Source organism: Geotrypetes seraphini, chromosome 2 (genome assembly GCF_902459505.1).
Source record: "Geotrypetes seraphini chromosome 2, aGeoSer1.1, whole genome shotgun sequence".
Lineage (NCBI taxonomy): Eukaryota > Metazoa > Chordata > Amphibia > Gymnophiona > Dermophiidae > Geotrypetes > Geotrypetes seraphini.
The window spans coordinates 104,999,816-105,026,457 of record NC_047085.1 but is presented as its reverse complement, the minus strand read 5'-3'; the positions used below and the strand labels follow the sequence as shown (position 1 = coordinate 105,026,457).

The following is a 26,642-nucleotide window of genomic DNA, read 5'->3' as shown; positions in this document are numbered from 1 at the left end:
TTATATTCTCTGGTATATCCCTGTTCTGTTGAAACCTTTTACAGAACTGTTCACGTTAGATTGCAGTAGTCATTAAGAGACCACCTGGGACCCGCTTACCTTCTTGTTTATTATATCCATTCAAGGGGTCACCCTAACTCAGTAGTCTCAAACTCAAACCCTTTGCAGGGCTTTATTTTGAATTTGTAGGTACTTGGAGGGCCTCAGAAAAAAAATAGTTAATGTCTTATTAAAGAAATGACAATTTTGCTTGAGGTAAAACTCTTAATAGTTTATAAATCTTTCCTTTTGGCTAAGTCTTAATAATAATATTGTAATTTATAGCTAAAGAGACATATGATTCAGAAACTGTTTTATTTTACTTTTGTGATTATGATAAACATACTGAGAGCCTCAAAATAGTACCTGGCGGGCCGCATGTGGCCCCCTCGGGCCGCAAGTTTGAGACCACTGCCCTAACTCAACAGCAATTAGTCAAGTATACGCTTTGTACAGCCAGGCTCATTCTGGCAACTGAATAAAAAAAGGTGGCTAAATCTTTAGTACTTAAATAGTTGGGGAAAGTTCAATATGCAAAATGGAAAGGTTGCAAGCTGATCAAAGGGAGTTGTATTATAAATAGAATAAAATTTGTAAGCCCTATCTAGAATCTTCTCCTTAATTTTAGATTCCCACTTGATACTTTGTTGATTGACTTAATGTCAGGGTAGTACTTGACTATCAAGGGAGCTTCATTGGCACATTAGGTGTTAAACTCTTCAAGGTGTAGGGTGAGGAAGGCAGGACATAACATTTAAGGAATAGAGTACTTAAGGAGGAATACAAGAGTTTAGATTATGACTTGCTTGTGTTATGCTGTTCTGCTGATGCTAAGAATTTTTATACTGTCATGCATTTCTTCAATAAAGAGACTTCTGGTAATTTAAAAAAAAAAAAGTAGAACCAACAGGAACATTACTACTGAGCTCCACCACAAAAATAAACACAATCTAAAGGTCTCATTTACTAAATGGTGTTAATAGAGATGGATTATTCAATAAGCAAAGTAAGCACATGCTTTGGGCATCAGCTAAAAAGGTGCATTAGTTGTTTGAAACAGATAATGCACAGGAATCATGCGGGAAGGTCTCCACCAGCTCCAGTGTGGGAGAATGTGTCTGCCGGAAGAAAAGTGCGGGTCACCTTGCATAAGATTTTTTAAGCTACTAGTCTCCAGCCACTTCAAGCAGTTTATTGAAATATATGGTCTTGACTCCTACAGCCCCCTCACTTGTAATTGAAATGCCTCATTATCTTGGCGGCTCTCTCAAGAATACTGTTTCTTTTTTAGAAATAGAGAGATTGCACCTGGAGTGAAGAACTCTTTTCATTGAAAATGTTGGACGTATATTGAATGTTGGAGACTCGTGGAGGGGCATTTTCAAAACATACATCTATGTCCGATTTGGACATATGGCGCTAGACGTCCAAAGTCAGCAGCAAGAAAATGTCTATTTTTGAAAGGCAAACCACTATACATCAAGATCATTGGGACATCCAGATCGCCAGGATGACTATCTTTATACCACATTTTTGACCAACATTTCATCCAAGTCCCAAGCACCCAGAACAAGATCATTTGAATGTGGAAGAGGGCAGTCCTATAATGCACTAGTCACCCAGACATGGCAACAGAGCAGTGGGGCACCTTAAAGGGCACTGCTGTGAACTTCACATAAAGGATGTCAGATTAACTTCTCTCCAGAACTCCCTTATAGTTTACGATTCCCCCAAAGCTCACTATACCCACCTGTCTACAACCCCAATAGCCCTTATGGCTGCAAGTGGCACCTTTATGGCAGTAAAGTAGGGTTTAATGGGTTCTGGTGGGCTTACATTTTCCACCATAAAAGTAGTGGTTAGAGTGGCTTATGGGACTTACTACTCCTTCTCTATGGTTCACTACCCCACCCCACCAGGCTACTTAAGATACCTGTGTGCAGCTCTACTAGGCTTTCCAGGTGCTTATGTTCTGGAGACAGGTATGTATGCTTCTATTCTGATATTTGTGGGTGTGAGGGGGGTCAATGAGAACTGGGGGAGTGTGGGGGTGTCTTACCTTGATGTATGCAATGGTCATCTGGTCAGTTTGGACACCTTTGTGGCACTCAGACTTTTCTAAAACAAGTAATTCCAAACGTGTAAGTTTCGTCCAAAATATCTTGAAAAATGTTTGATCATCACTGCAAGACGCCCATGTCTAATCCACCCTTGAGACCACCCAAAGCCCACCCATAACATGCCTCCACCACACCCATCTCGTGCTCTGAACCTACAGAGGCTGGATCACCTCGCTAGATGTACAGAAAGATGGTTTTGATTATTGGTACTTGAACGTCCTGGCAATTAAGATGTCTATGTTTTTTTTATTATGTGCCCCATAGTGACATATTACATTAGATTTAATATGCTGTCAAAAGTCACAGCTGGAGTTCAGCCTTTCAGTAGCAACTGTGAAGGTAGTTCTCTGCAGATTAAGTGCACCAGTGTCTCTATTGTTACTACTCATTTATTAGAGTACAGATATGTTAAACTTACAAATTCAAATGTAGCTTATTTAATAAATTCAGGTTTGCTCATTTATTTGCTATGGTACTACCAAATTTTATACCGAGGTAATAATGAAACGGCAACGACTAAGTAGAGCACAGAAACATAAGCTCACAGAAGATAACAAGAGAAGGATTTGTGAATGTCTTAAAACAATTCCAAAATTAACTTTCTTTTTAAAATGAAATCAATCAGAACTGACAACTTAAGTTGACTGGAGTTTTATGGATGCAGATCCATCAACTTCATCTAGTACTGCTAACACTGCAATAACTATAAGCAACAAAGATATGACAGAACTTATTCCATATTCTTCACTCATTGTTTGCTCTGACAAAATTAGTACTGAAGAAATTGTTTTAGAATCACAAACTGTCACACATGCAGACTCTGTAAATAGCAGAAGCACCAATCCTGTTCTGTGGAAACATTTGTTTTCTGATGATATAAATTATTGGACAGAGCGAGGACCAAGGAATTGGCAACATTACAATGGACCATTTGAAAATTCACGGCAAAAATTTGTGGATGGTAAACAAGAGGAATTACAGCCACAATAGATTTTGGGGTGAGAGGCTAATGATGAAACTTATACCAGGCTACTGTATTCTTCATCAATCGGCTCTGTATATTGTTTTGTTTACAAACTCTTCAATTCTAAACCATTTCTTTTCAATTTTTTACAGATGGATTTAGAAATTGGCAAAATGTTAATATGATTGAAAAACATGAAAACAATAATTAATGAAGATCATGAATACTGGAAAAATGTTTTGCAATGTGTTTGTTGCTATCATCATAATAGCGAATTGTGGACTATCTTTTCAAGGAAGAAATGACATTTTTATGCCCCCACAAAATGGAAAATTTTGAGGTCTACTAAAATTTGCTGCTCGGTTTGATCATTTTTAACAGGCCACATTGGGAAGGGCAACCAGTCGTATACGTCTAAAACGATGTGAACATAAGAATAGCCTTACTGGGTCAGACCAATGGTCCATCAAGCCCAGTAGCCCATTCTCACGGTGGCCAATCCAGGTCACTAGTACCTGGACAAAATCCAAGGTGTTCCATGCAAGCAGTGGCTTCCCCCATGTCTTTCTCAATAGCAGAGTATGGACGTTTCCTCCAGGAACTTGTCCAAACCTTTCTTAAAACCAGCTACACTATCCGCTCTTACCACATCCTCTGGCAACGCGTTCCAGAGTTTAACTATTCTCCAAGTGAAAAAAAATTTCCTCCTATTGGTTTTAAGAGTATTTCCCTGTAACTTCATCGAGTGTACCCTAGTCTTTGTAATTTTTGACGGAGTGAAAAGTCAATCACTTGTACCTATTCTACTCCACTCAGGATTTTGTAGACTTCAATCATATCTCCCCTCAGCCATCTCTTTTCCAAGCTGAAGAGCCCTAATCGTTTTGGTCTTTCATCATACGAGAGGAGTTCCATCCTCTTTACCATCTTGGTCGCTCTTCTTTGAACCTTTCTTGAGATAAGGAGACTAGAATTGAACGCAATACTCCAGATGAGGTCGCACCATGGAGCGATACAGGAGCATTATAACATTCTTAGTGTTGTTAACCATCCCTTTTTTAATAACTCCCAGCATCTTGTTTGCTTTTTTGGCCACCACCGCACATTGGGCGGAAGGTTTCATCGTATTGTCTACAATGATACCCAGATCTTTTTCTTGGGTGCTAAGCCCCAAGGTGAACCCTAGCATCCGGTAACTGCAATTCAGGTTATTCTTCCCAATGTGCATCACTTTGCATTTGTCCACATTAAATTTCATCTGCCACTTGTACGCCCAGTCTTCCAATTTCCTAAGATCCGCCTGCAATTTTTCACAATCCGCATGCGTTTTAACAACTTTGAACAGTTTAGTGTCATCTGCAAATTTAATCACCTCACTCGTCGTTCCAATTTCCATATCATTTATAAATAAGTTAAATAGCACCAGTCCCAGTACAGACCCCGGCGGCACTCCACTGTTTGCTTTCCTCCATTGAGAAAAATGACCATTTAACCCTACCCTCTGTTTTCTATCTGATAACCAATTCCTAATCCACAACTGAACTTCGCCACCTATCCCATTGACTCTTTAATTTTCTCAGGAGCCTTTCATGAGGAATTTTATCAAAAGATTTCTGCATATCTAGATATACTACATCAACCGGCTCACCTTTATCCAAATGTTTATTCACACCTTCAAAGAAGTCAAGCAAATTTGTGAGACAAGATCTCTCTCGCCTGAACCCATGCTGACTCTGTCTCATTAAATCATGTTTGTCTACATGTTCCACAATTTAATTTTTTTATAATCGTTTCTACTATTTTGCCTGGCACAGAAGTGAGGCTTACCGGTCTGCAATTTCCCGGATCTCCCCTGGAGTCCTTTTTAAAAATCAGCGTAACATTGGCCACATTGGTTCTACAGACAATTTCATTGCTGAGTTCTTTTAGTACCCTGGGATGTTTACCATCCGGTCCTGGCAATTTATCACTTTTTAACTTGAAGAATTACTAAATTTAATAAGTGACAAAGTTCAATCAACTAATTTCAATGAAGTTGTTCTCTATATTTCAGTTTGTCCATATATTCTACTCCTGATCTTTCTCGTACAGATTAGCAAAGCGTTGTTTTAAGATACATGTCTCCAAAAGATGGAAAACCTGATGAACAATTTATCACATTTATTAACTTGAAAAGACATACTGCTGAAGAAATTACAAATCAAGTGCTTCACTATTTATGTGAAGTTTGCAAAGTTCGTTTTTCAAAGTGCAGGAGCCAGTTCTACTACAATGCTGCCAACATGTCAGGATGTTATGAAGGTGTGCAACAGAAAATTTTAAAAAGTAATTAATATGCTATTTTCATACCATGTGCTGCATATTCACTTAATCTTGTGGAACCTAGTGTAGTAGATTGTTGTCTGGAAGCAATAGGTTTTTTTTCTACTGGTCATTTATTCTACTCATTTTTTGCCACTTCTACTCACCTATAGGCATTACTTAAAACACATTTAGGCAATGATCAAGTATTAAAATGTCTTTCTAATATACATAGGGAAGCGCGTGTAGTGGCAATGAGTGCAATTCTGGAATCTACACTCAGATATTGGATGCCTTAAAAATATTGCTGAAGGCCAGATGCAAAAAAGAGATACCAAAAGAGAAGCAGAAAATACTGCCAACAAAATGCAAACACTAGAGTTTGAAGTATTTTCCCCAAAGTTAAGCTCTCCAAGAATCTGAAGTAAATTAAAGACATGTGCAGATTTTTACCAGTCATTAACAGAGTACAGTATCTGTACAATTTAAGGGGAGGCTTTGAAAAATTTGAAAACACTCACAAATACTGATTTTCAAAGCAGGTCAGTTGCAGAAGAATTTGAAAAATACAAGCAAATGACGGAAGTGCTCCAGAATTTTTACTGTGTGCAAGGGATGAATTTCAAATAACCACTTATTATACCATTGACACACTTGAATCTTGCATGAAAATAAGGGCAGAAGTGTATGAACAACTTTCAAATAGATTTTCCATCTTACACAATACAGAATTATCTGATGAAAAGTACATGGAGGCTTATCTTGATGACTTACATTTTCTCAATTTTAATGGTTACAAACTGCACAACAGAATGCCCATTTTCATCCCTAAAGAGACTCAAAAATCCTCAATGTACAACAATGATCCAAAAAAGACTCAATACATTACCGTATTTTCACGCAAATAACGCGCACCCGTATAAAACGCGCACACGGGTATAGCGCGCAGAAATCACGATGATATGTACAAAAACTTTGGTATACCGCGCTCACGGGTATACCGCGCATGCTGCCCGACGCTCCTTTCGCCCGCCCTGACTTTCCGACTCTCCGTTCACCCCCCCTGACTTCCGTGCACTGTCCCCCCTTGAAGGTCTGCCCCATCCTGAAAGCCTGATGCCCCCCCCCCGACGTCCGATACATCCCTCCCCCCCCCCGAAGGACCGCCGACTCCCCAACAATATCGGGCCAGGAGGGAGCCCAAATCCTCCTGGCCACGGCGACCCCTTAACCCCACCCCGCACTACATTACGGGCAGGAGGGATCCCAGGCCCTCCTGCCCTCGACGCAAACCCCCCTCCCCCCAACGACTGCCCCCCCCAAGAACCTCCGACCGCCCCCCCAGCCGACCCGCGACCCCCCCTGGCGACCCCCACGACCCCCCCACCCCCCTTCCCCGTATCTTTGGTAGTTGGGCCAGAAGGGAGCCCAAACCCTCCTGGCCACGGCGACCCCCTAACCCCACCCCGCACTACATTACGGGCAGGAGGGATCCCAGGCCCTCCTGCCCTCGACGCAAACCCCCCTCCCCCCCCAATGACCGCCCCCCCCAAGAACCTCCGACCGCTCCCCCAGCCGACCCGCGACCCCCCTGGCGACCCCCACGACCCCCCCACCCCCCTTCCCCGTACCTTTGGTAGTTGGCCGGACAGACGGGAGCTAAACCCGCCTGTCCGGCAGGCAGCCAACGAAGGAATGAGGCCGGATTGGCCCATCCATCCTAAAGCTCCGCCTACTGGTGGGGCCTAAGGCGCGTGGGCCAATCAGAATAGGCCCTGGAGCCTTAGGTCCCACCTGGGGGCGCGGCCTGAGGCACATGGGCCCAACCCGACCATGTGCCTCAGGCCGCGCCCCCAGATGGGACCTAAGGCTCCAGGGCCTATTCTGATTGACCCACGCGCCTTAGGCCCCACCAGTAGGCGGAGCTTTAGGATGGATGGGCCAATCCGGCCTCATTCCTTCGTTGGCTGCCTGCCGGACAGGCGGGTTTGGCTCCCGTCTGTCCGGCCAACTACCAAAGGTACGGGGAAGGGGGGTGGGGGGGTCGTGGGGGTCGCCAGGGGGGTCGCGGGTCGGCTGGGGGAGCGGTCGGAGGTTCTTGGGGGGGGCGGTCGTTGGGGGGGGGGGGGGGTTTGCGTCGAGGGCAGGAGGGCCTGGGATCCCTCCTGCCCGTAATGTAGTGCGGGGTGGGGTTAGGGGGTCGCCGTGGCCAGGAGGGTTTGGGCTCCCTTCTGGCCCGATATTGTCGGGAAGTCGGCGGTCCTTCGGGGTGGGGGTGCGAGTGGTCCTGCCGGGGGGGGGGGGATGTATCGGACGTCGGGGAGTCGGCCGGGCAAGAGGGCTTGGGCTCCCTCTTGCTCCGATCGTGGATGCGGGTGCGGGTGGGAGCGCGTGCGAGCGGTCGTTCGGGGTGGGGGTGCGAGTGGTCCTGCCGGGGGGGGGGATGTATCGGACGTCGGGGAGTCGGCCGGGCAAGAGGGCTTGGGCTCCCTCTTGCTCCGATCGTGGATGCGGGTGCGGGTGGGAGCGCGTGCGAGCGGTCGTTCGGGGTGGGGGTGCGAGCGGTCCTGCCGGGGGGGGGGGGATGTATCGGACGTCGGGGAGTCGGCCGGGCAAGAGGGCTTGGGCTCCCTCTTGCTCCGATCGTGGATGCGGGTGCGGGTGGGAGCGCGTGCGAGCGGTCGTTCGGGGTGGGGGTGCGAGCGGTCCTGCTGGGGGGGGTGAAATCGGGCGTCGGGCGGGGTGGGAACTATGTTTTAAAACTTTTGTATACCGCGCTCACGCATATAACGCGCGAGGGGTATGCGCGGTAGGTAAAAACGCGTATAACGCGCGCGTTATATGCGTGAAAATACGGTATCCCTTTTGTGCATGGAAATAGATATTGTTCAGCAACTTAACTGTAATGAAATTATTGAAGAATATGAAAGAGCAAAGAGGATGAAAGATTTTACAAGTATAATCCTAGAGATGATAGTTCTCTCAGAAAATAAATATTTGTAATAATATTTATTTTATAATTAATGACCTTTTCCTCCCCAAATTTTTCAGAACCAGCATTCAGTCTGGGGGAGGGGCACCATGTCTTAATCTGGCTCTGGTGTCAATTTGAATTAAGTGCATAGTTATTAAATAAGCCCACCGAAAATAGTGGAAGCATGCATTATTTAACTTGTATTAAGTCACATTAACACAAGTTAGCAAATGAGACCCATAGCTATGCAAGACAAGAGAGGTTTGAATGATTTGCCTACAGTTATGAGAAGCATCAACAGGATTTGAACCCTACCACCACTGGTTCTCACCACACTGTTCTAACCATTAGGCTATTTTTCTATCCTTTTAGATGGTATATCTTAATTCTACACTCTACTGTATTTACTTAAAAATAAAAGATCAGCTTTTTCTCACACATGGATAAATATTAAAATAAAATTTTCCAATTACATGGGCTTGAACAGGTATGAAAAACTGATTCTGTGTTTGCAAATGGTCCACAGTAGTATAAGCTTTGTGCTGAAGTTTGGATGAAGCTGACCGATCAGACTTGGGTGCATCTTGTAAGTACCCCTCCTGCTCTACTTTTCTCCTCATTGTGGAATTCCAGTGATTTTTGATTGAATTATCAGTCCTAGTATAAAAATAGAAAGAAATTGAAAACAAACATAACACATTTGTTTTAAACTACAAAAATGTACATGCTATTTACATTTCCAAGACCATTTTCAAAGTTAAAAAGGAGTTATTGAAGATTAAGCAAGATTCAAGGTAACATGAGATGGAGAAACTAGAAAGCTTGGGTAGGCCAAGAGGTGCTATCTATGCTATTGTATCATTGAATGTAAAGTTAATCGATGACTGCTTTATTAACATTTACCCTCCCAGAGTTTGGGGGAAAAAAGTAAAATTTTCCAAAACCTTTTACAGCAACTGGCATTTCAACAAGTACAGGTTTTTTTGTATATGCAAGCAATTGTGGAAGTCAAAAATATAGCATTCACTTTATTGTATACTAACTAACATGCTGTATATACTCAAAAGGTTGAAGACCCAGGAAGGAAATGGCGGCTTAACCGACAGTCTGATGCAAAGAGCCCCCACTTCAGAAATCTAGCAACATCAGAATGAGATGCCAAAGAGGAACGACAATCCCAGTCTCTAAAACAAAAGAGCCCGGATACCTGGACCAAAAGAGACGATACAGTGAGGCCTTTATCAAGACCAGCGAGAATCACTGACATCGGAGCCGAATAAAGGTCCACCTTGTCCTGAGCGCACCAATGTTGGAAAGCCTTCCACACCTTAACATAAGTAAACACTGTAGACGACTTCTTAGACTTGAGAAGAGTGTCAATAACCACATCAGAATAGCCCTTGTGTTCAAAGGCTGCGTGCTCAAGAGCATGCCGTAAGAGCAAAGTGACTCAAGTCTGGATGGGCGCTCAGTCAAAGATGGCGATCCTTGCAAAGACGAATCAGATCTGCATACCACGGTCTGCTTGGTCAATCTGGAGCTTGCAAAGACGAATCAGATCTGCATACCACAGTCTGCTAGGTCAATCTGGAGCAACTAGAATGATGGCCCAGATAGAATGCGATCCACCGAATGACCTGGTCTACCATGGGCCAAGGAAGAAAGACATTCAGGAGGAGCTCCTGAGTCCTTGACTGCACTAGAGAATCAAGAACATCACTTCTGGGTTTGGATCTTTGACTGAAGAAACAATCCACTTTCTTATCTTTGCCGTGGCCATGAGATTGAAGCAGGGCTGACTCCAGAGCCACACTATGGTTCGGAAAGCTGCTGAGGACAATGCTCACTCGCCCGGATCCAAAGTCTGTCTGCTGAGGAAGTCAGCTTGAATACTGTTGACTCCCGCCACATGTGATGCTGATAGCGCCTGAAGGTGGCATTCTGCCCATAGAAAAAGAAGGCGGGCTTCCTGAGCCAAAGGGGTGCTCTTGGTCCCTCTCTGGTGATTGCCATAAGCTACTGCCATCATATTGTCGGAGAAGACCCTGACCGTTTGGCCCTCCAGAATATTCCTCAACTGCATCAGAGTCAGCCAAATGACTCTCAGATCCAACCGGTTGATTGACCATTTCCTCAGAAAGGGTATCCAACACCCCTGAATGGGACAATGATTGCAGTGGGCTCTCCAGCCTGAAGACTGGTATCTGTCATTACCACAATCCAGTAGGCAATCCGCAGCAGAATTCTCTTGAGGAGTGACTGCAAGAGAAGCCACCAAGCCATGCTGGCCCGAGTCTCTAGAGTTCAGATAAGACAAGTCCATAAAGCATCCCTGTGCAGAGGCAAGTGAGAGAGTAAGGCGTGCTGGAGAGGACGCATGTGCGTCCTTGCCAAAGGAACCACATCCAACATGGCAGCCATGAACCGCAGGACCTGAAGAAAATCCCACACCAAAGGAACCAGCTGTTACAGACAGGAAGAAATCTGGGCACACAGTTTCTGGCTGCGTGCTTCTGTAAAATAGATGTGGCCCATAGGGTGACCTGTCAAATGCGCGCAGGACAAATGCTTGGCGCCCTATTGCCTTCCATATTGCACTCTGAGGGAGGTTTGGGGGGAAACCCCCCCAATGCACTTCCACTCTCGTTGAGGGTGTGCGTGGGGGGATCCCCCACTACACTTACAACTCGCGCTCTCCTCGCAGGAACTCCAAACTTTCACTTTTCCATTCTCAGGGGTGGGGGGGTGGGAGAGAACCCCCCCCCCACTACGATCAGGGGGGATGCCGACACATACCATTGCCGCAAACCTCCCCCAATCCACTTACAATTTTGCCCTGAAGGTATGGCAATAGGGCGGCGTGCATTTGGTCCTGCGCGCAAATGTGGGGGCGGGATTGTCGGCAAGCCAATGTCCTTTGCGCTATTGACGGTGTACCAGCCCGCAGCAGTGTCAAAGAGAACACCCAAATATTTGAAAGACTGCGTGGGCATCAGATGGCTCTTTCTGTAGTTCACAATCCAGCCCAGGTCCCTCTAGCACCTGGATCACCAGATCTACCATGCATCATTCCTCAACCAACTTGATCAGCTAGTCGTCCAAGTAAGGGTGTACCTGCAGACCCATTTTCTGTAAGTATGCTGCCACGACCACCATCACCTTGGTGAAGGTACGGGGAGCAGTTGCCAGTCCAAATGGCAGAACTGAGAACTGGTAATGATGTTCCAAAACATGAAACCGCAAGTATTGCAGTAGGCTGGAAATATCGGAATGTGCAAGTAAGATTCTGTAAGATCTGGAGAAGTAAGGAACTCTCAAGGGGCTACTGCTGCAATGACCGAATATACCATCACCATCTCCATGCGAAAGTATGGAACTTTGAGAGCCACATTCACATGCTGAAGATCCAGAACAGGCCTTCAATCTTCAGAGCCTTTCTTTGGCACGATAAAGTTTATAGAGTATCTGCCTGAGCTAAAGAGTTCGGGAGGCACCGGTTCTATAGCTTGAATATCCAGCAAGCATTGAACAGTGGCTTGACCCTTAAGCGTCTTGTCCAGGTAACCTGCGGGAGAGACAGAACAAATTCCATCATGTAGCCCGACAGAATAATGTCCAAGACACACTGGTAGGATGTAACACGAGTCGAGCTGGGAAGAAATGCAGAAAGCCTGCCCTTATCAGTAGAGGAGCATCCCTTGGTCTGGCGTTATTGTGCTTTTTTTGGCAGAGAGCACAGAATGGGAAGTGGAGGGCTGGGATCACTTGTAGCCAGCATACCATTACCAGGAGCCTTGGGAAAATCTCTGCAGTGTAGCACTTATATACCGTCGACAGCTATGTGAAAATCTCTGTGACGTGGCATTTGTATACGGTTGGGATTGCCGGAAGCCACAAAATTTAGAGCCTTAGGGTGACGGTCCATCACAGAATCCATGAGGTCGTCCAGACCTTTGTCAAACAATAACTGCTCCTTAAAGAGCAGTCTAGCCAAAGTAGCCTTGGAAATGGAATCACCAGCCTGATCCAGAGTATCCTGCAGGCAGAAATGGAGTCAGATGAAATAGGAACCCAGGTGGGCAGGAATGACAAGAATCTGCCCCTATCTGTAGAAGGGCATCTCCCAGCCTTGTGTCATTATGCCTGTTTGGCAGAAAGCGCAGAATGGGAGGCGGAGTGCTGGGATCACCTGCAACTAGCATACCATTGCCCTGGGAAAATCTCTGCGATATGACACTCGCATACAGACAGGATCGCCAGGAGACATGAAAATTAGAGTGACCAGATCCTCTAGAGGTCCTGGTCTGCTATCACAGAATTCATGAGGTTGTCCAGGCCCTTGTCAAACAAAAACTGTCCCTTACAGGGAAGTCTAGCCAAAGTGGCCTTAAAAGTGGAATCCTGTGGGCAGAATTGGAGTACGCTGACATTTTTGCCAAAATCTGCATAAGGTCACACAATGCATCAGCAACATAATCTGACCCAGCCAAAGCAAATTAAGGAGGAAGGTCCACTACCTCACTCTCCAGTGTTCACAGCCAAGAGAGAGACAAGCGCATGTGACAAAGGACGCCACTGAAGCAGCCTTTATGCCTAAAGAAGCTGTATCAAAGAGTCTCCAGAGAACCAAATCCACACAGCAGTCCTGCATATATTTAAGCACCTTCACTAGGAAGAAAGGTGCACTTAGTCATCTGCACAGCCAAAGAATCCACCCTAGGTTGACCCAGAAGATGCTGGCACTCCTGTGCCAGAGGATACAAGCGAGACATGGCTCTTACCATCTTAAGAGCACCTTCTGGAGAGTCATACTGCTCTGAGATTAGAACGCTCACATCAGGGTGCCAAGGGAAGGTAGCAGACTGAATGGACGGAGCCGGTGGAGTGACTAAATTCAACTCCTGCAAAGACTCCGAAATAAGATCCAGCAAAACTATAGACAAACACAGAACCGTGAAATCGTCCCCAGGTTCCAAAACCCCAGAGGGATCCGCAGATCCAGCACAAAGTCCCTGGGCCCCTGTTCCAGGAAGCACTGTGCTTGTAAATAAGGGGTCAGCAAGCTGGTCATCATCATAAGGATTCCCAGGTTAGGATCAGGCAGCACAAGAACAGCAGCTGACTGAGATGAGCATATGCCTATAGAAGCAATGCCACTGAGAGAAGCATCGGAGATGGAGCAGAACTGCGCAGGGTAAGAACACAGACTTTGAAACTCAGTCAACAAATGTTTTTCATAAATTCTGAAAAAGCCTCCCACTCCTCGGGCGTAGAGTAATCCTTTGATGACTTAACTTTGCATTTCTTAAGCTGCAGGGGATCCGCAGCCAGGCACACGGAACTAGCAGCTATGCCAAGCCCTGAAAATAAAGAAGGTTACCTCACCAGGCTAGCTGAGCATTTTGTCACCTGCTTAATCATGGGAGAGGCTAAGCTTGGCGCTGCCGCCTGTCCCGGCTGTGCAAGGACGCTCTCGAGGCACTAAATTTGCGTAATCCTGACAAGAATTCACATTAGGAGAGCCCAAGGATTCCATCCCAAGTTTTGAGGCAAAAACTGAAGTTTTGAAGAAGCAGGGAGCTTTAGGGAAAAAAAAAAAAATCACTAAAAATCCAAGATGGTCATCGCTAAGAAATTTGCACCAAAATCGCAATATTTTTCACATCAAAGTGCAAAAATGGCAATTTTAGAATTTTTCAGGTGGAAGAACACAGGGGAACACGCAGAAACCTTCATAAGTTTGATTTTCAACCTCTTCTGATTCACTTCACAGGCTGCAACAACCTTTACTCACTGTGACCTGTGCTGAAAATGTGCTGAAGCCTGCCTCAGCTCTCCAATAGTAGATGGAATCAGAGAAATCACTGCCTCATGCTGGGAATGCCTCTTCAATGCTGATCTTCGGGCTACCATATCTGGTCAATACAGAACTAGATTTATTACTGTATTCATATATGTTCCGTTTAAGTTTAGCCCGTATAAAATCAAGCTCCTCCATTTGAAGCAAATGTAATTCTGACCACACCTACTGAAGCTGAATAAAATCGTGGAAATTCTGGTTCCTCTTATGAAGCCACTCCAGAAGAAATTGTTGCTCCTGTAAAGTTAAAGATCCCTGCCCTTTGCCTCTTCAGTCTCGCACCCCTTTTAAGATGCCTCATACCACAGCTTTCAGAGCATCCCAGAGGACGCCATCAGTGACAGCCCCGTCATCATTATCCTGAAGAAAAGTGGCAATAATAGAGTGCACATTCTCCACTACAAAGGGAGCACTCAACAAAGTTTCATTCAACCTCCAAAAATGGGCCCCACCCCCCCTAAGGGCACTCCCCGTACAAGCATTCCAGACAGGGGCATGATCAGATATTTGGATAGATTCTATTTCAGCTCTCTTTACTGTATCTCGTAAATTTCTCTGAGCCTAGATACCATCAATTCTTGTATATATTTGTTGTCCATGAGTGAAATGAGTATAGTTTCTTTGTACACCATGTAGAAGTCTCCCACAATCTACCAAATGCAGAGATTGCATCAGTAACTACAAAGCCTTGCTATGTGATGTAGAGCAGAGTTTCTCAACCTGCGGTACGCATACCCTAGGGGGTACGCAGGCTGACCACCGTCCACTCCATTTAATTACCGCCTCCCCCGCCATAACTCCAGGAAGGGAAGGGCCAGGCGCATGCAGCGTTGCACACTGCCGGCCCACAAGCCTTCCCCCGACATCAGAATTGCGGCAGCAGTGAGAGGTAATTAAATGGAGCAGGTAGGTGGCGGTGGGTCGGCTTGGGGGGGGACAGGCAGACTTCAGCGCAGCTTTGGGGGAGAGGAGGAAAGGGGTGGGACAAAGCTGGAAGGCAGTGAGCCCAGTATGCAATAACTAATTCATAGCACAGTGCAAGACTTTTCTTCCCATCGCCAGATGCATTTACCGCTACAGTAAAAAACAAGTGGGGGAGGGGTTAGAAGTCCAGTCCTTTGTGGCCGAGTGTGAGAGAATGAAGCCCCCGCTTTCATGGGGATTAACAACGTGCACAGGAAAAAGTTTGGGTTTCCAGTTTGCCAGAATGCAGTCTAAGTCTGAAGGAAAGAAGGAAGGAAGGAAAGAAAGAAATAAAAAGAAGGAAAGAAAAGAAAGAAAGAACAGTCAGAAGGAAGTGCAATCAGAGACTCATGAATTCACCAGACAACAAAGATAGGAAAAATAATTTTATTTTCAATTTAGTGATCAAAATGTATCAGTTTTGAGAATTTATATCTGCTGTCTATATTTTGCACTATATATGTCTATTTTTCTATAGTTGTTACTGAGGTGACATTGCATATTTTAAAGTCATCTGCCTTGACATCTTTGAAAAAAATCCAAATATAAATAATTAACATTTTCTCTGCATACAGTGTGTTTTGTGTTTTGTTTTGTTTTTTGTGGTTACCATTATGTATTAATAAGATTATATTGTGTGTATAAAAAAAATGGATGGAAGAAATTGCATTAATTAGTATTATTATGGGGGTGGAGTCAAGGGCGGAGTTCCAGATGCTCTCGACATTATTACAATGCCACGTCACAGAGATTCTCCCAGGGCTGCAGTCCGAGGTTTTCCAGATCCAGGTATAACCAGGTCTCCGCTTCCCATACTGCTCCATCCACCAAAAAAGCACACTGACGCCAGACCGAGTGAGGTCCCTCTTCATATCGGGAGCAGTTTCTTGGCATTTCAGAGCCAGGCCTCTTAATAGATTGGCTTGTGGACTATCCTGCAGGGTGCCCAGAAAAGGCGATCAAAGTGTAAGCCACTGTGAGAAGGTTATTTGATATTTAATCTAATCTAATCTAATCCTTAAGTTTATATACCGCATCATCTCCATGAGAATGGAGCTCGACACGGTTTACAAGAACTTAAAATAGTGGGTAGAGAAGAAGAAAAAGGATTACATGAACTTATGTGTAGAAGGGGGGGAGAGAAAGGGGGGAAGGATAGAGCTACAATTTGCTGAAAAGCCAGGTTTTCAGTTGTTTGCGGAATAACTGAAGGGAGCAGCGGGGTGGTGAGGTCGTTCCAAAGACCTGTGATTTTGAAGAGAAGGGATTTTCCCAGTTTGCCTGAATAGTGGATGCCGCGTGGAGAGGGGAAGGCTAGTTTAAGCCTTTGGGCAGTTCTGGAGGAGTCGGGACTGGAGGAGTTGAAAGACAGTGGGATAAGAGGAGGCAGGATTCCGTGAATGATTTTGAAAGCCAGGCAGGAACATTTGAAATGGATTCTGGAGATTATTGGGAGCCAATGAAGTTTGGCAAGGAGTGGGGAGGCATGGTCAGACTTGCGTTTTGAGAAGATCAGTTTGGCTGCAGTATTCTGGATTAGCTGGAGTCTTAGAATACTTTTTTTTGATAGATTTAAGTAGATGGCGTTGCAGTAATCTAGTTTGGAGAGGATGATGGATTGGACAAGGATGGCAAAGTGTTGTTGGCTGAAGTAGGATCTAGCTTTCCTCAGCATGTGAAGGCTGAAAAAGCATGATTTTGCCAAGGAGATGAGGTGGTCATTGAGGGAGAGAGAGGAATCGATAGTGATACCAAGGACCTTGCATGAGAACTCGAGCTGTAGTGTATCGCCTGTGGGTAGTGTGAAAAGTGTGGGCAGGTGTTCGAATTTTGGGCCGAGCCAGAGTAGTTTTGTTTTAGATTCATTTAGTTTCATCTGTACCGAGAGGGACCAGGCACGGAGTCTCATTATGCAAGCTGTAATGTTTTCGTGGAGGTTGGTGAGGTTCTGGTCAGTCTCAAGGAGGACAAGGATGTCATCTGCATAAGTGTAGATTGTTTCCAGGGGGGATAGTTGAAAGAGTTTCAGGGAGGACATGTAGATGTTAAAGAGAATAGGGGAAAGGGGTGATCCTTGAGGGACACCGCAAGATGGAGTCCAAGGAGTGGACATGGTGCCATTTGTGTTGACGGTGTAGGAACGGGAGGAAGTTTGAGAACCACATTAGGACGGTGGAGTCGATTCCAATCTCGGAAAGTTGGTAAAGTAGTATGTCGTGATGGACGACATCAAAAGCAGCGGAAAGATCGAATTGTAGTAGGACAGCGAATTTGTTATGTGAGTGTAGTTGTTGTACCTTTGAAATTAGGGAAACTAGGAGGGATTCAGTGCTAAAGCAGGGTCTGAAGCCATGTTGGTAGGGGTGAAGAATGGAGAATCTCTCGAGATAGGAGGAGAGCTGGGTAGCCATAGATGGAGACCGTTTGCTCTGTCATAGACTTTCTAGATCTTAAAGGCCTACTTGCATATCCCTATTTTCCCAGCCAACAGACTTTCTTTCAGATTTCATGTTCTGGAAAATCATTCTCAATTTTCAGCGCTAGATTTTGGCCTGGCGACGCTCCTCGCACCTTCACCAAGGTAATGGTTGTGGTAGCAGCTCACTTGGACATGATAGGACTGCATGTGCTTTCCTACCTGGATGCTGGACGGATCAGAGCTGCTTGTCAGAGGGTTAGCACACAGTGGATAAGATGATTCAAGTCCTGGAGGACCTGGGTTGGATTGTATTATATATTACCGAAAGAAAATTTGATGCCGACTCAATCCCCGGAGCACCTGGGAGTCTTGTTGGACACAGCTGCCGGCCAAATTTATCTATCAGAGACATGCAGAAAGAAACTATTATCAGATTTCTTGTCAAGTCAGCTCCGTCCCTATCTTAGAGCCCTAGAGTCCATGACGGCCACAATAGATGTGGTGTTTTGAGCGGATGCCTATATGTGTCCTCTTCAGCATGCATTAGTTCCATGCTAGATTCCATAGGCAGCCACATTACAGAAGTGTCTGCTCTAGACACTAGAGGCTCAAACCAGCATGGATTGGTGGCTTCATTCTCAGCCCATCTCCAAGGGCATACCTTTGTGGATTGCTTCCTGGGTGGTTATAACAAAAGATGCCAGTCTTGTGGGCTGGGGAGCCCATTGCAACTGTCGTCTGATTCTGGGGAGTTGGACACCCTCTGAGGATGTGGTCGACCAACAGGCTTGAGTTACGTGCCATTCGTTTGGCTTTAGGGAAATTGCAGAGGACTCTCGAACGTTAAGTGGTCAGTCTTCTCTGACAATACTACAATGGTGGCATATGTCAATCATCAGTGAGGCACCAAGAGTGCATTTTTATGTCTAGAAGCCGCATGCTCTTCCACTGAGTGGAGAGTCCTCTTCAGGTGCTATGAACAGCGCATGTCATGGGGGTGGACAATGTTCAAGCCAACTTCCTCAGCAGACAGACCTTGGATCCGGGCGAATGGATGCTGTCAACAGCAGCATTTCAGACCATTATTCAGTGCTGTGGGTACCCACACTTCGACTTCGGACGACAGCAAACAGATTCTTCAGTCAAAGATTTGAGCCCAGAAGCGAAGGACTAGATGCTCTAGTCCAACCGTGGCCTTTGTTGTACGTCTTTCCTCCCTGGCCCATTATAGGCCATATCCTTCAGTGGATTATAACTCATCAGGGAAGACTCATTCTGGTAACTACACTCCTGGGTTGCATAGTGAATTTCCAAAAGAGCCATCTGAATTTGACACAGTCTCTGGAATACCTGGGTGTCTTATTCAACATGGCAGATGGCCGTGTCTTTCTTCTATGCAAGACCACCTCATGGATGTAGTTCTTAGGAGACCTTTTGAGGCTGTGGCTTTGGGAATCCCATAGGCCTTGGCTGCATTTTTATCACATGTGCTTGTCTTTCCAGACTGTACACTTTGGAAAGTGAGGGTGATGATCCTCCTCCTCAGCTTCTTTCTAATGTGGATTGTGTGGCTGATGTTCTGTCTGACATTATATGTGTCCTGGATAAAGCGTCAGCTTACTCAATTTCTGCTTGTAGAATGCTCTGGATCAGACAATATGCTGGTGATTCAACCTCTAAAGCTACTCTTGCCAGACTCCCTTTTAAGGAGCAGCTGTTATTTGATAAAGGCCTGGATGATCTCATGGATTGAATAGTGGACCATAGGCCGAAGTTAAAAGCACACAGATCAGCCGCTGCTGGTCCAGGGAGACAAGTAAGGCAAGAGTCCTGGCAGATACACGACCAACACGACGGTAGGAGAAGTCAGCTGACACAGGCGCTGGAGCCTCTCTTCCTGCCCAGTGAGACGCGGCACACTTAAAATCTCAAAAGGCACACTAGTGTGCCGCAGCACACAGTTTGCGATACACTGCTCTAAATGGAGTATCTTGAGAGCCAACATTCACAAAAATATTATATGCTAAACAGGTCAATGTATGCAGACCCTTGACATTTGGTGTAAAATTACCCCATCCCATCCTCCTGATACAAGTAAAAATATACAAAATATAAGTAGACTAAAACATTGTGCTTACATCAGATCAAAATAACACTTTTAAAGAAGAGAATAGAGCTATGCCTCAATAAAAACAACCAATCTGAGTAATGAAAATACAAGTGGATAAGTTCATACATACAGGTTTTCTCTCAAAGTCACATACAAAGGGGTGTACAAAGGGGCAAGCCCCTTTGACACGTTGCCTCAAAAGCCAGTGCCCTTTTAAATCCTAAGCTGTGATGTCAAAGACACCAGTAGGACAAAATGTTGGCTCCTCCCTTATAGTGCAGCAATGATGAAACAAAACAAAGGAAAAACAAAGTTGTCTGCAAAAGCTTCAATAAAGAAGCAGTGCAAGGGTAATGGCATGAGTGTCATGGTCTGGTCCCAAGCTCTGGAGACACCAGCTATAGGAATCAGTCCCAGAGATGACCCGATTACACTGAACAGTGCTTAAAACCACTGGGAACCTTCTGGAACATGGAAGGGAAAACTGCCAATGCCAAATTAAGCGGCTCAATGGTGAGAGTGAAAAGAGACCACTTACCCTCAAAAAAGCTCGATGCAAACCAGCTGGAGACTGGGCCTAAGGTAACCCAAGGAGCCAAAAAATAAAGGAAACTTGAGACTGGCAAAAATAACAAAGGACACTAAGGGGAGCAAAAAAACCAAAATAATTAAGAAAAAAGTGCAAGGAAGACACCAAGAAAAAAACCCCAAAAACATAACCTCTCTTCTCCATGCTGGTCCCATGCTTGCATGTTGGGTGAGAAGGCACCCACAGATACATGATGAATGCTGCCAAATGTCTCAGAGAGTGCTGGGCAGTGTCCACACTGGACTCCATCAGATGAAGTCACCCAGTTGTCAGAAGATATTGCCTGCTAGTCCTTCGAGAAACAGTGTACCAACAAGCCTGCCTCACACTGCTACCTTCTTGGTCACCACCCTAGAGATCTCTTACCCACCTTGTTCCCAGCCTGAGAGTGCTCCAAGGAGAGGAAGGAAAAAAACAACATGTGGCTAAAGGAACTTTCTCCTACTGCTTATCTGCATTGCTATCTATCACCTGTTGAAACCCTCCCCAAGAAAAGCTACTGTGTTCAAACACCCTCCTTAATTCTTTTTTGGAGTTTAGTTTGGGTTTTATTAAAACCCTGAATACTCCACTGACTGCTAAGGCTCAATTGGGTTAACAGTTATACAAATGGGCCCAGAAGCAATCTTATCAGACCAGTCCTTTGCTGCACAGAATGCCCATCACTATCTGCTAGAAACAAAGAATACTGGTTAACTTGTGGCTGCTTTTGTAAGGCAGAGTTCTTAAACCTCAAATCTGTCTCCACCTGTTGGTAGAGGGGCATAACTCATACACTCAAGACTGTTCTGATGGATGAGAAGCAAAGCAAGTGTCAATATACACTAAAGCGAATATTTTAGCTTATATAATCAATAATACTAGGAAAAATGCAGGCAGGCAAGAATTAAACATGGCAGAAAATCTACCTCCCAGGAAGCAGCTTTGCAATTTCAGCCCATCGATTTCCCAAACGCTTGTGAGCTTCATATATAATTCGGTCCTCATCTTCTGTCCATGAAGACTTCTTTACCTCTGGATTTAGGTGGTTATGCCATCTCTCTCTGCACTGCTTGCCTATTCTTCCTTTCAGATGTTTTGCAATTAAAGACCAACGCTTTGGGCCATACTTCTGAACTAATTCAATTACCTACAACATAAAACCCATAAAGACTTTTATAAAAATTTTGCCCATATTACTACTCTGAGAATAACTAAGTTTTTATTAAGATGCTAAAATGCAAAAATATGTTACGTATATTCACAAATCAATTAAGATAGCATATCAAAAGATCGATCCTGTCCTTTAAAATAGCTGGACACGAAAACTGTTGGTGAATAGATAACAGATGTGCAATTAAAGAAACATGCAAGATTCCAATATTGTGTCTTTTTCCTCTTTTTCCTGATAGTGTCTGAGTGGCAATACAGAGCCCTGGCAATTAAGGGCTGGAGCATAAACTCTTCCAAGGTGCACTTTCATAGACTCTGACACAGTAATGAGAGTTTTTCTTACCTCCCTAGGCCTCAGCACACCCTCTCCATGGAATGCCCAGAACAGCCCCAATGGATATAGCATTCTAACATAGATCTCCTATATCACAGCACACTATATTACAACCCAAGCCTAGCATAGTTTTTATAACTGATTTAAACACAAGTTCTTTAAAAAGTGGTTCTGGAAGTAATCAACTAGCAAATCAAATGAATAGAAAATAAGATAATCACTAATTCAACTGCTAAGTACTAGATAGATGAGTAGGATTTGCTAGATACTTATTTTGTAGATAAGTATCATCCTGGCAGAATCTCATCTGACTGGTTAAGGTTGCCAATGTGAAAAATTCCTTAGAGCAATTTAAATAAATGAAACATACTGAGAGCCGATAGATTTCTACTAGATCATGGTTTATCAACTTTCATACTGATACTTCTACCAATTAAGGTGGGACATTATCAAAGTAGGCTACCTCTAAAGTGTGTTTTACTGTTAAAAGAATTTAGATTCTTACTTTGATAATATCTTTTCCAATAGATAAGAATGGTATGGCCAAGGGGAAAATGCATACAGCATCCTGTCTCATGGTTAAACCAGGGCGTCTAGCCCTGAAATTCCAAACTCTTATCTGCGACTGAAGAACTGATCTGCCTTCTTGGTCTTTGCAATTGCCATGAGGTCAAATGTCAAAACTGTTGGAAAAGACTCCAACTGCTTTACCCTCTAGCAAAGACTGCAGTTGTAGCAGCGCCATCCAAATTGCTCAGAGTTTCAGACTGTTGAGACTGAGTCCATTGGCCTTCAACTGGGTGATTTCTGCAATGAGCCCCCCAGCCAAACAAGATGGCATCCAATGTCAAGGTGACACTTGAATCAATCTGAAGCCAGACTGTGAACGGAGCCACCAACTCATACTGTGTTTGGCTGCTGTTGTCCAGGGGAGCAGAACTTGTAGGGAGTCTCTCTGAGGCAACCAGTGAGACAGCAATGTGTCCTGGAGGGGGGCACATGTGTACCTTTGCCCAGGGCAACACATCTATCATGGCTACCACTGACCTAAGGATTTAAAAGTAATCCCATGCAGTAGACTCTGGTGGTCAACAAGTCTGTAATTAAAAAATACTTAAACACAAAAATACTTTAAAAATACTTTTAAAATACATTACATTACATTACTGACTTCTATTCCGCCTGTACCTTGCAGTTCAAGGCGGATTACATCAAAAGATGACTGGACATTTCCAGGAAAAATTACAATTTAAGGAGCTGGTAACATAATAGAGTCGTGAGGAGGGATTAAAAGATAGGTAGAAGAAAAGGATTACGTATCAGAGAAGTTACTTAATGGATGCTGGAAGCTTTGATGAGTTATAGGGGAATATTACGGGAAAAGAGGAGAGGTTGAGGGGAGAGATATCGGGGGGGGGGTTAAGGAAGAGGGAGTTAAGATATCTGGATAAATTTTTTGAATAACAGGGTTTTGATTTCTTTTCGGAAAGATTTAAAGTCACTTATCGCCGACCTAGACGTAGTGGCGATATCCGAAACTTGGTTCACGGACTCACACGGGTGGGATATGGTTATACCGGGTTACAACTTACTCCGTCGAGACAGGGAGGGCAAGTTAGGAGGAGGGGTAGCTCTATACACTAGAGAAGACATCAAAACTACCATAATCACAGATGTCAAGTATACCGGGGAATCCCTCTGGGTGAACCTGGCTAGAGGAAATGAAAAATGCCTGTATCTTGGTGTGATTTACAGACCTCCGAGACAACAGGTAGACAAGGATATGGAATTAATCGAAGACATTGAAAACATCACCTTGCGTGGGGACACAGTACTGTTAGGGGATTTTAATATGCCCGATACAGATTGGAATGAAATTACCGCACAAACTAGCGGCAGTAGAAGGTTGTTAACCTCCATAAAGGGTGCACAGCTCAAACAATTGGTATTGGAGCCCACTAGGGACCAGGCGTTACTAGACCTGGTACTCACCAACGGAGACAGCGTATCAGAAGTTTCGGTAGGTGATACGCTGGCATCCAGCGACCATAACATGGTTTGGTTCAACCTTCGGAAGGGTTTCTCCAGATCGACCACAACAACAAAGGTCCTAAATTTTCGTGGCACTGACTTCAAACGCATGGGAGACTTCGTCCATCGGGCACTGCAAGACCATGCCGAAACCAATAATGTAGAGGCTATGTGGGCAAACCTGAAATCTACCCTACATGAAGCAATAAATCGCTATATAAAAACAACAAGCAAACGACGGAGGAATAACAGACCCCAGTGGTTCACTACAGAAATCTCGGACCTCGTTAAAAAAAAAAAAAAAAAATTTGTTTCCTACAAACATTCAGGAAGAGGAGCAGTAAAAGAAGACTATCTGGCCAAGTCCAAAGCTGTCAAAACGGCAGTCAGAGAGGCCAAGCTTCAGATAGAAGAGAATCTAGCAAAGGACATTAAGAAAAGGGATAAATCCTTCTTCAGGTACATCAGTGATAGGAAAAGAAACACAAATGGGATAGTACGCCTTAGGAAAGCAGACGGGACTTATGCAGAATCAGATTCCGATAAAGCCGAACTACTAAACGAATACTTCTGCTCAGTCTTTACCTGCGAGGCGCCAGGGTCCGGTCCACAGTTGCAAGCAAGGCATAGCTCAGATGACCCGTTCTGGAATTTCGAGTTTACACCCAGCAGCGTCTACTGCGAACTATCAAGACTCAAAGTGAACAAAGCCATGGGACCGGACAATCTACACCCCAGGGTGCTTAGAGAGCTGTGTGATGTCCTGGCAGAGCCATTGTCTGTGCTCTTCAATCTTTCCTTGAAGGTGGGAAAAGTCCCCTTGGACTGGAAAACAGCCAATGTAATCCCACTCCACAAAAAGGGCTGCAGGACAGAGGCTGAAAATTACAGACCGGTGAGTCTCACATCCATAGTGAGTAAACTCATGGAAACACTAATTAAGCATAAATTAGATACAATCCTAGACGAGAAGAATCTACGGGATCCCCGCCAACATGGATTTACCAGAGGCAGGTCCTGCCAATCCAATCTGATTAGTTTCTTTGACTGGATAACAAGGAAACTGGATGTGGGTGAGTCCCTGGACGTCGTTTACTTGGACTTTAGTAAAGCTTTTGATAGCGTTCCGCACCGCAGACTATTGAACAAGATGAAATCAATGGGACTGGGAGAGACGTTAACTACATGGGTCGGTGATTGGCTAAACAGTAGACTTCAGAGAGTGGTGGTAAATGGTGCCCCTTCAAAAACGTCGGAGGTGATCAGTGGAGTACCTCAGGGCTCGGTCTTGGGCCCGATCCTCTTCAACATATTTGTGGGAGATCTGACTCAGGGGCTTCAGGGTAAAATCATATTATTCGCCGATGACGCCAAACTATGCAACATAGTAAGTGAGAACACTTTACCAGACAGTATGATGCAGGACCTACTTCTATTGGAACATTGGTCCTCGACTTGGCAGCTAAACTTCAATGCTAGAAAATGTAAGGTCATGCACCTCGGCAGCAGGAATCCATGCAAAACTTACACACTAAATGGTGAAACCTTAGTTAGGACCAAGGCGGAACGTGATTTGGGGGTGATCATTAGCGAAGACATGAAGACTGCCAATCAAGTGGAGAAGGCTTCATCAAAGGCAAGACAAATGATGGGTTGCATCCGAAGAAGTTTTATCAGCCGGAAGCCCAAAGTTATAATGCCATTGTACAGATCCATGGTGAGGCCTCATCTGGAGTATTGTGTACAATTCTGGAGGCCACATTACCAAAAGGATGTGCTGAGAGTTGAGTCGGTTCAAAGAATGGCCACCAAAATGGTCTCGGGACTCAAAGACCTCCCGTATGAAGAAAGGCTGAATAAATTGCAGCTATATTCACTTGAAGAACGTAGAGAGAGAGGAGACATGATAGAGACGTTTAAATATATCACCGGCCGTATTGAGGTGGAGGATGATATCTTCTTTTTTAAAGGCCCCTCTGCTACAAGAGGCCATCCGCTGAAAATCAGGGGTGGGAAATTTCATGGCGACACCAGGAAGTTCTTCTTCACCGAAAGGGTGGTCGATCGTTGGAATGAACTTCCACCTCAGGTGATTCAGGCCAGCAGCGTGAAGGATTTTAAAAGGAAATGGGATACACATGTGGGATCTCTAGGGGGGTAAATTCAAGGGGGTAGGGTTGTTGGAGTGGGCAGACTTGATGGGCTGTGGCCCTTTTCTGCCGTCATCTTCTATGTTTCTATGTTTATTGCTGTCAGCAGGTTGGAGATTAGGGGTCCAGTTTTGCTGCTTGAGTGGCTAGTAGGTAGTCATACATCCTTTTGCGCTGAGTTCCTTTGAAAGGGGGGTAGGAAAATGGGGACTGGGTTCTCCTTTGCTGGATGAGAGGTTCCGATTTAGGCGGTTGATTAGATGGGTGGGTGCATTTCCGTTTAATGCTTTGAATAACAGGCAGTAAAATTTGAATTGAATACGAGCTTGTATAGGTAGCCAGTGAGAATCTAGGTAAGCATTGGTGATGTGGTCGAATTTTCCAAGTGAATAGATCAGTCTGAGGGCTGTGTTTTGTACAGTCTGTAATTGTTTTATTAAGTTTGTGGGGCATGGTAGGTAGAGGATGTTGCAGTAGTCCACTAAACTTAGGATTAGGGATTGGACTACGAGTCTATATTGCTCTTTTTCGAAGAATTTTCTTATTTTCCGTAGATTGCGCATGGTAAAGAATGCTTTTTGAGTGATCTTGTTGATTTGAACCTGCAAGGTGCAGCATCTGTCTATTGTTACTCCT

At 44.7% G+C, this 26,642-nt stretch overlaps 1 protein-coding gene across 5 annotated transcripts in view; it reads right to left on the bottom strand.

Annotated features, from left to right (window-relative positions):
- MYBL1 (MYB proto-oncogene like 1) overlaps nucleotides 1-26,642 on the bottom strand; it is a 242,921-nt gene that overhangs the window by 125,053 nt on the left and 91,226 nt on the right. For all 5 annotated transcript variants that reach the window (XM_033934279.1, XM_033934277.1, XM_033934278.1 and 2 more), the window contains 2 exons: nucleotides 21,248-21,468; nucleotides 8,872-9,055 (listed from right to left, as the gene is read on the bottom strand). In XM_033934279.1, the coding sequence (XP_033790170.1) occupies nucleotides 8,872-9,055; nucleotides 21,248-21,468 (405 nt within the window). The remainder of the gene's footprint in view (nucleotides 1-8,871; nucleotides 9,056-21,247; nucleotides 21,469-26,642) is intronic.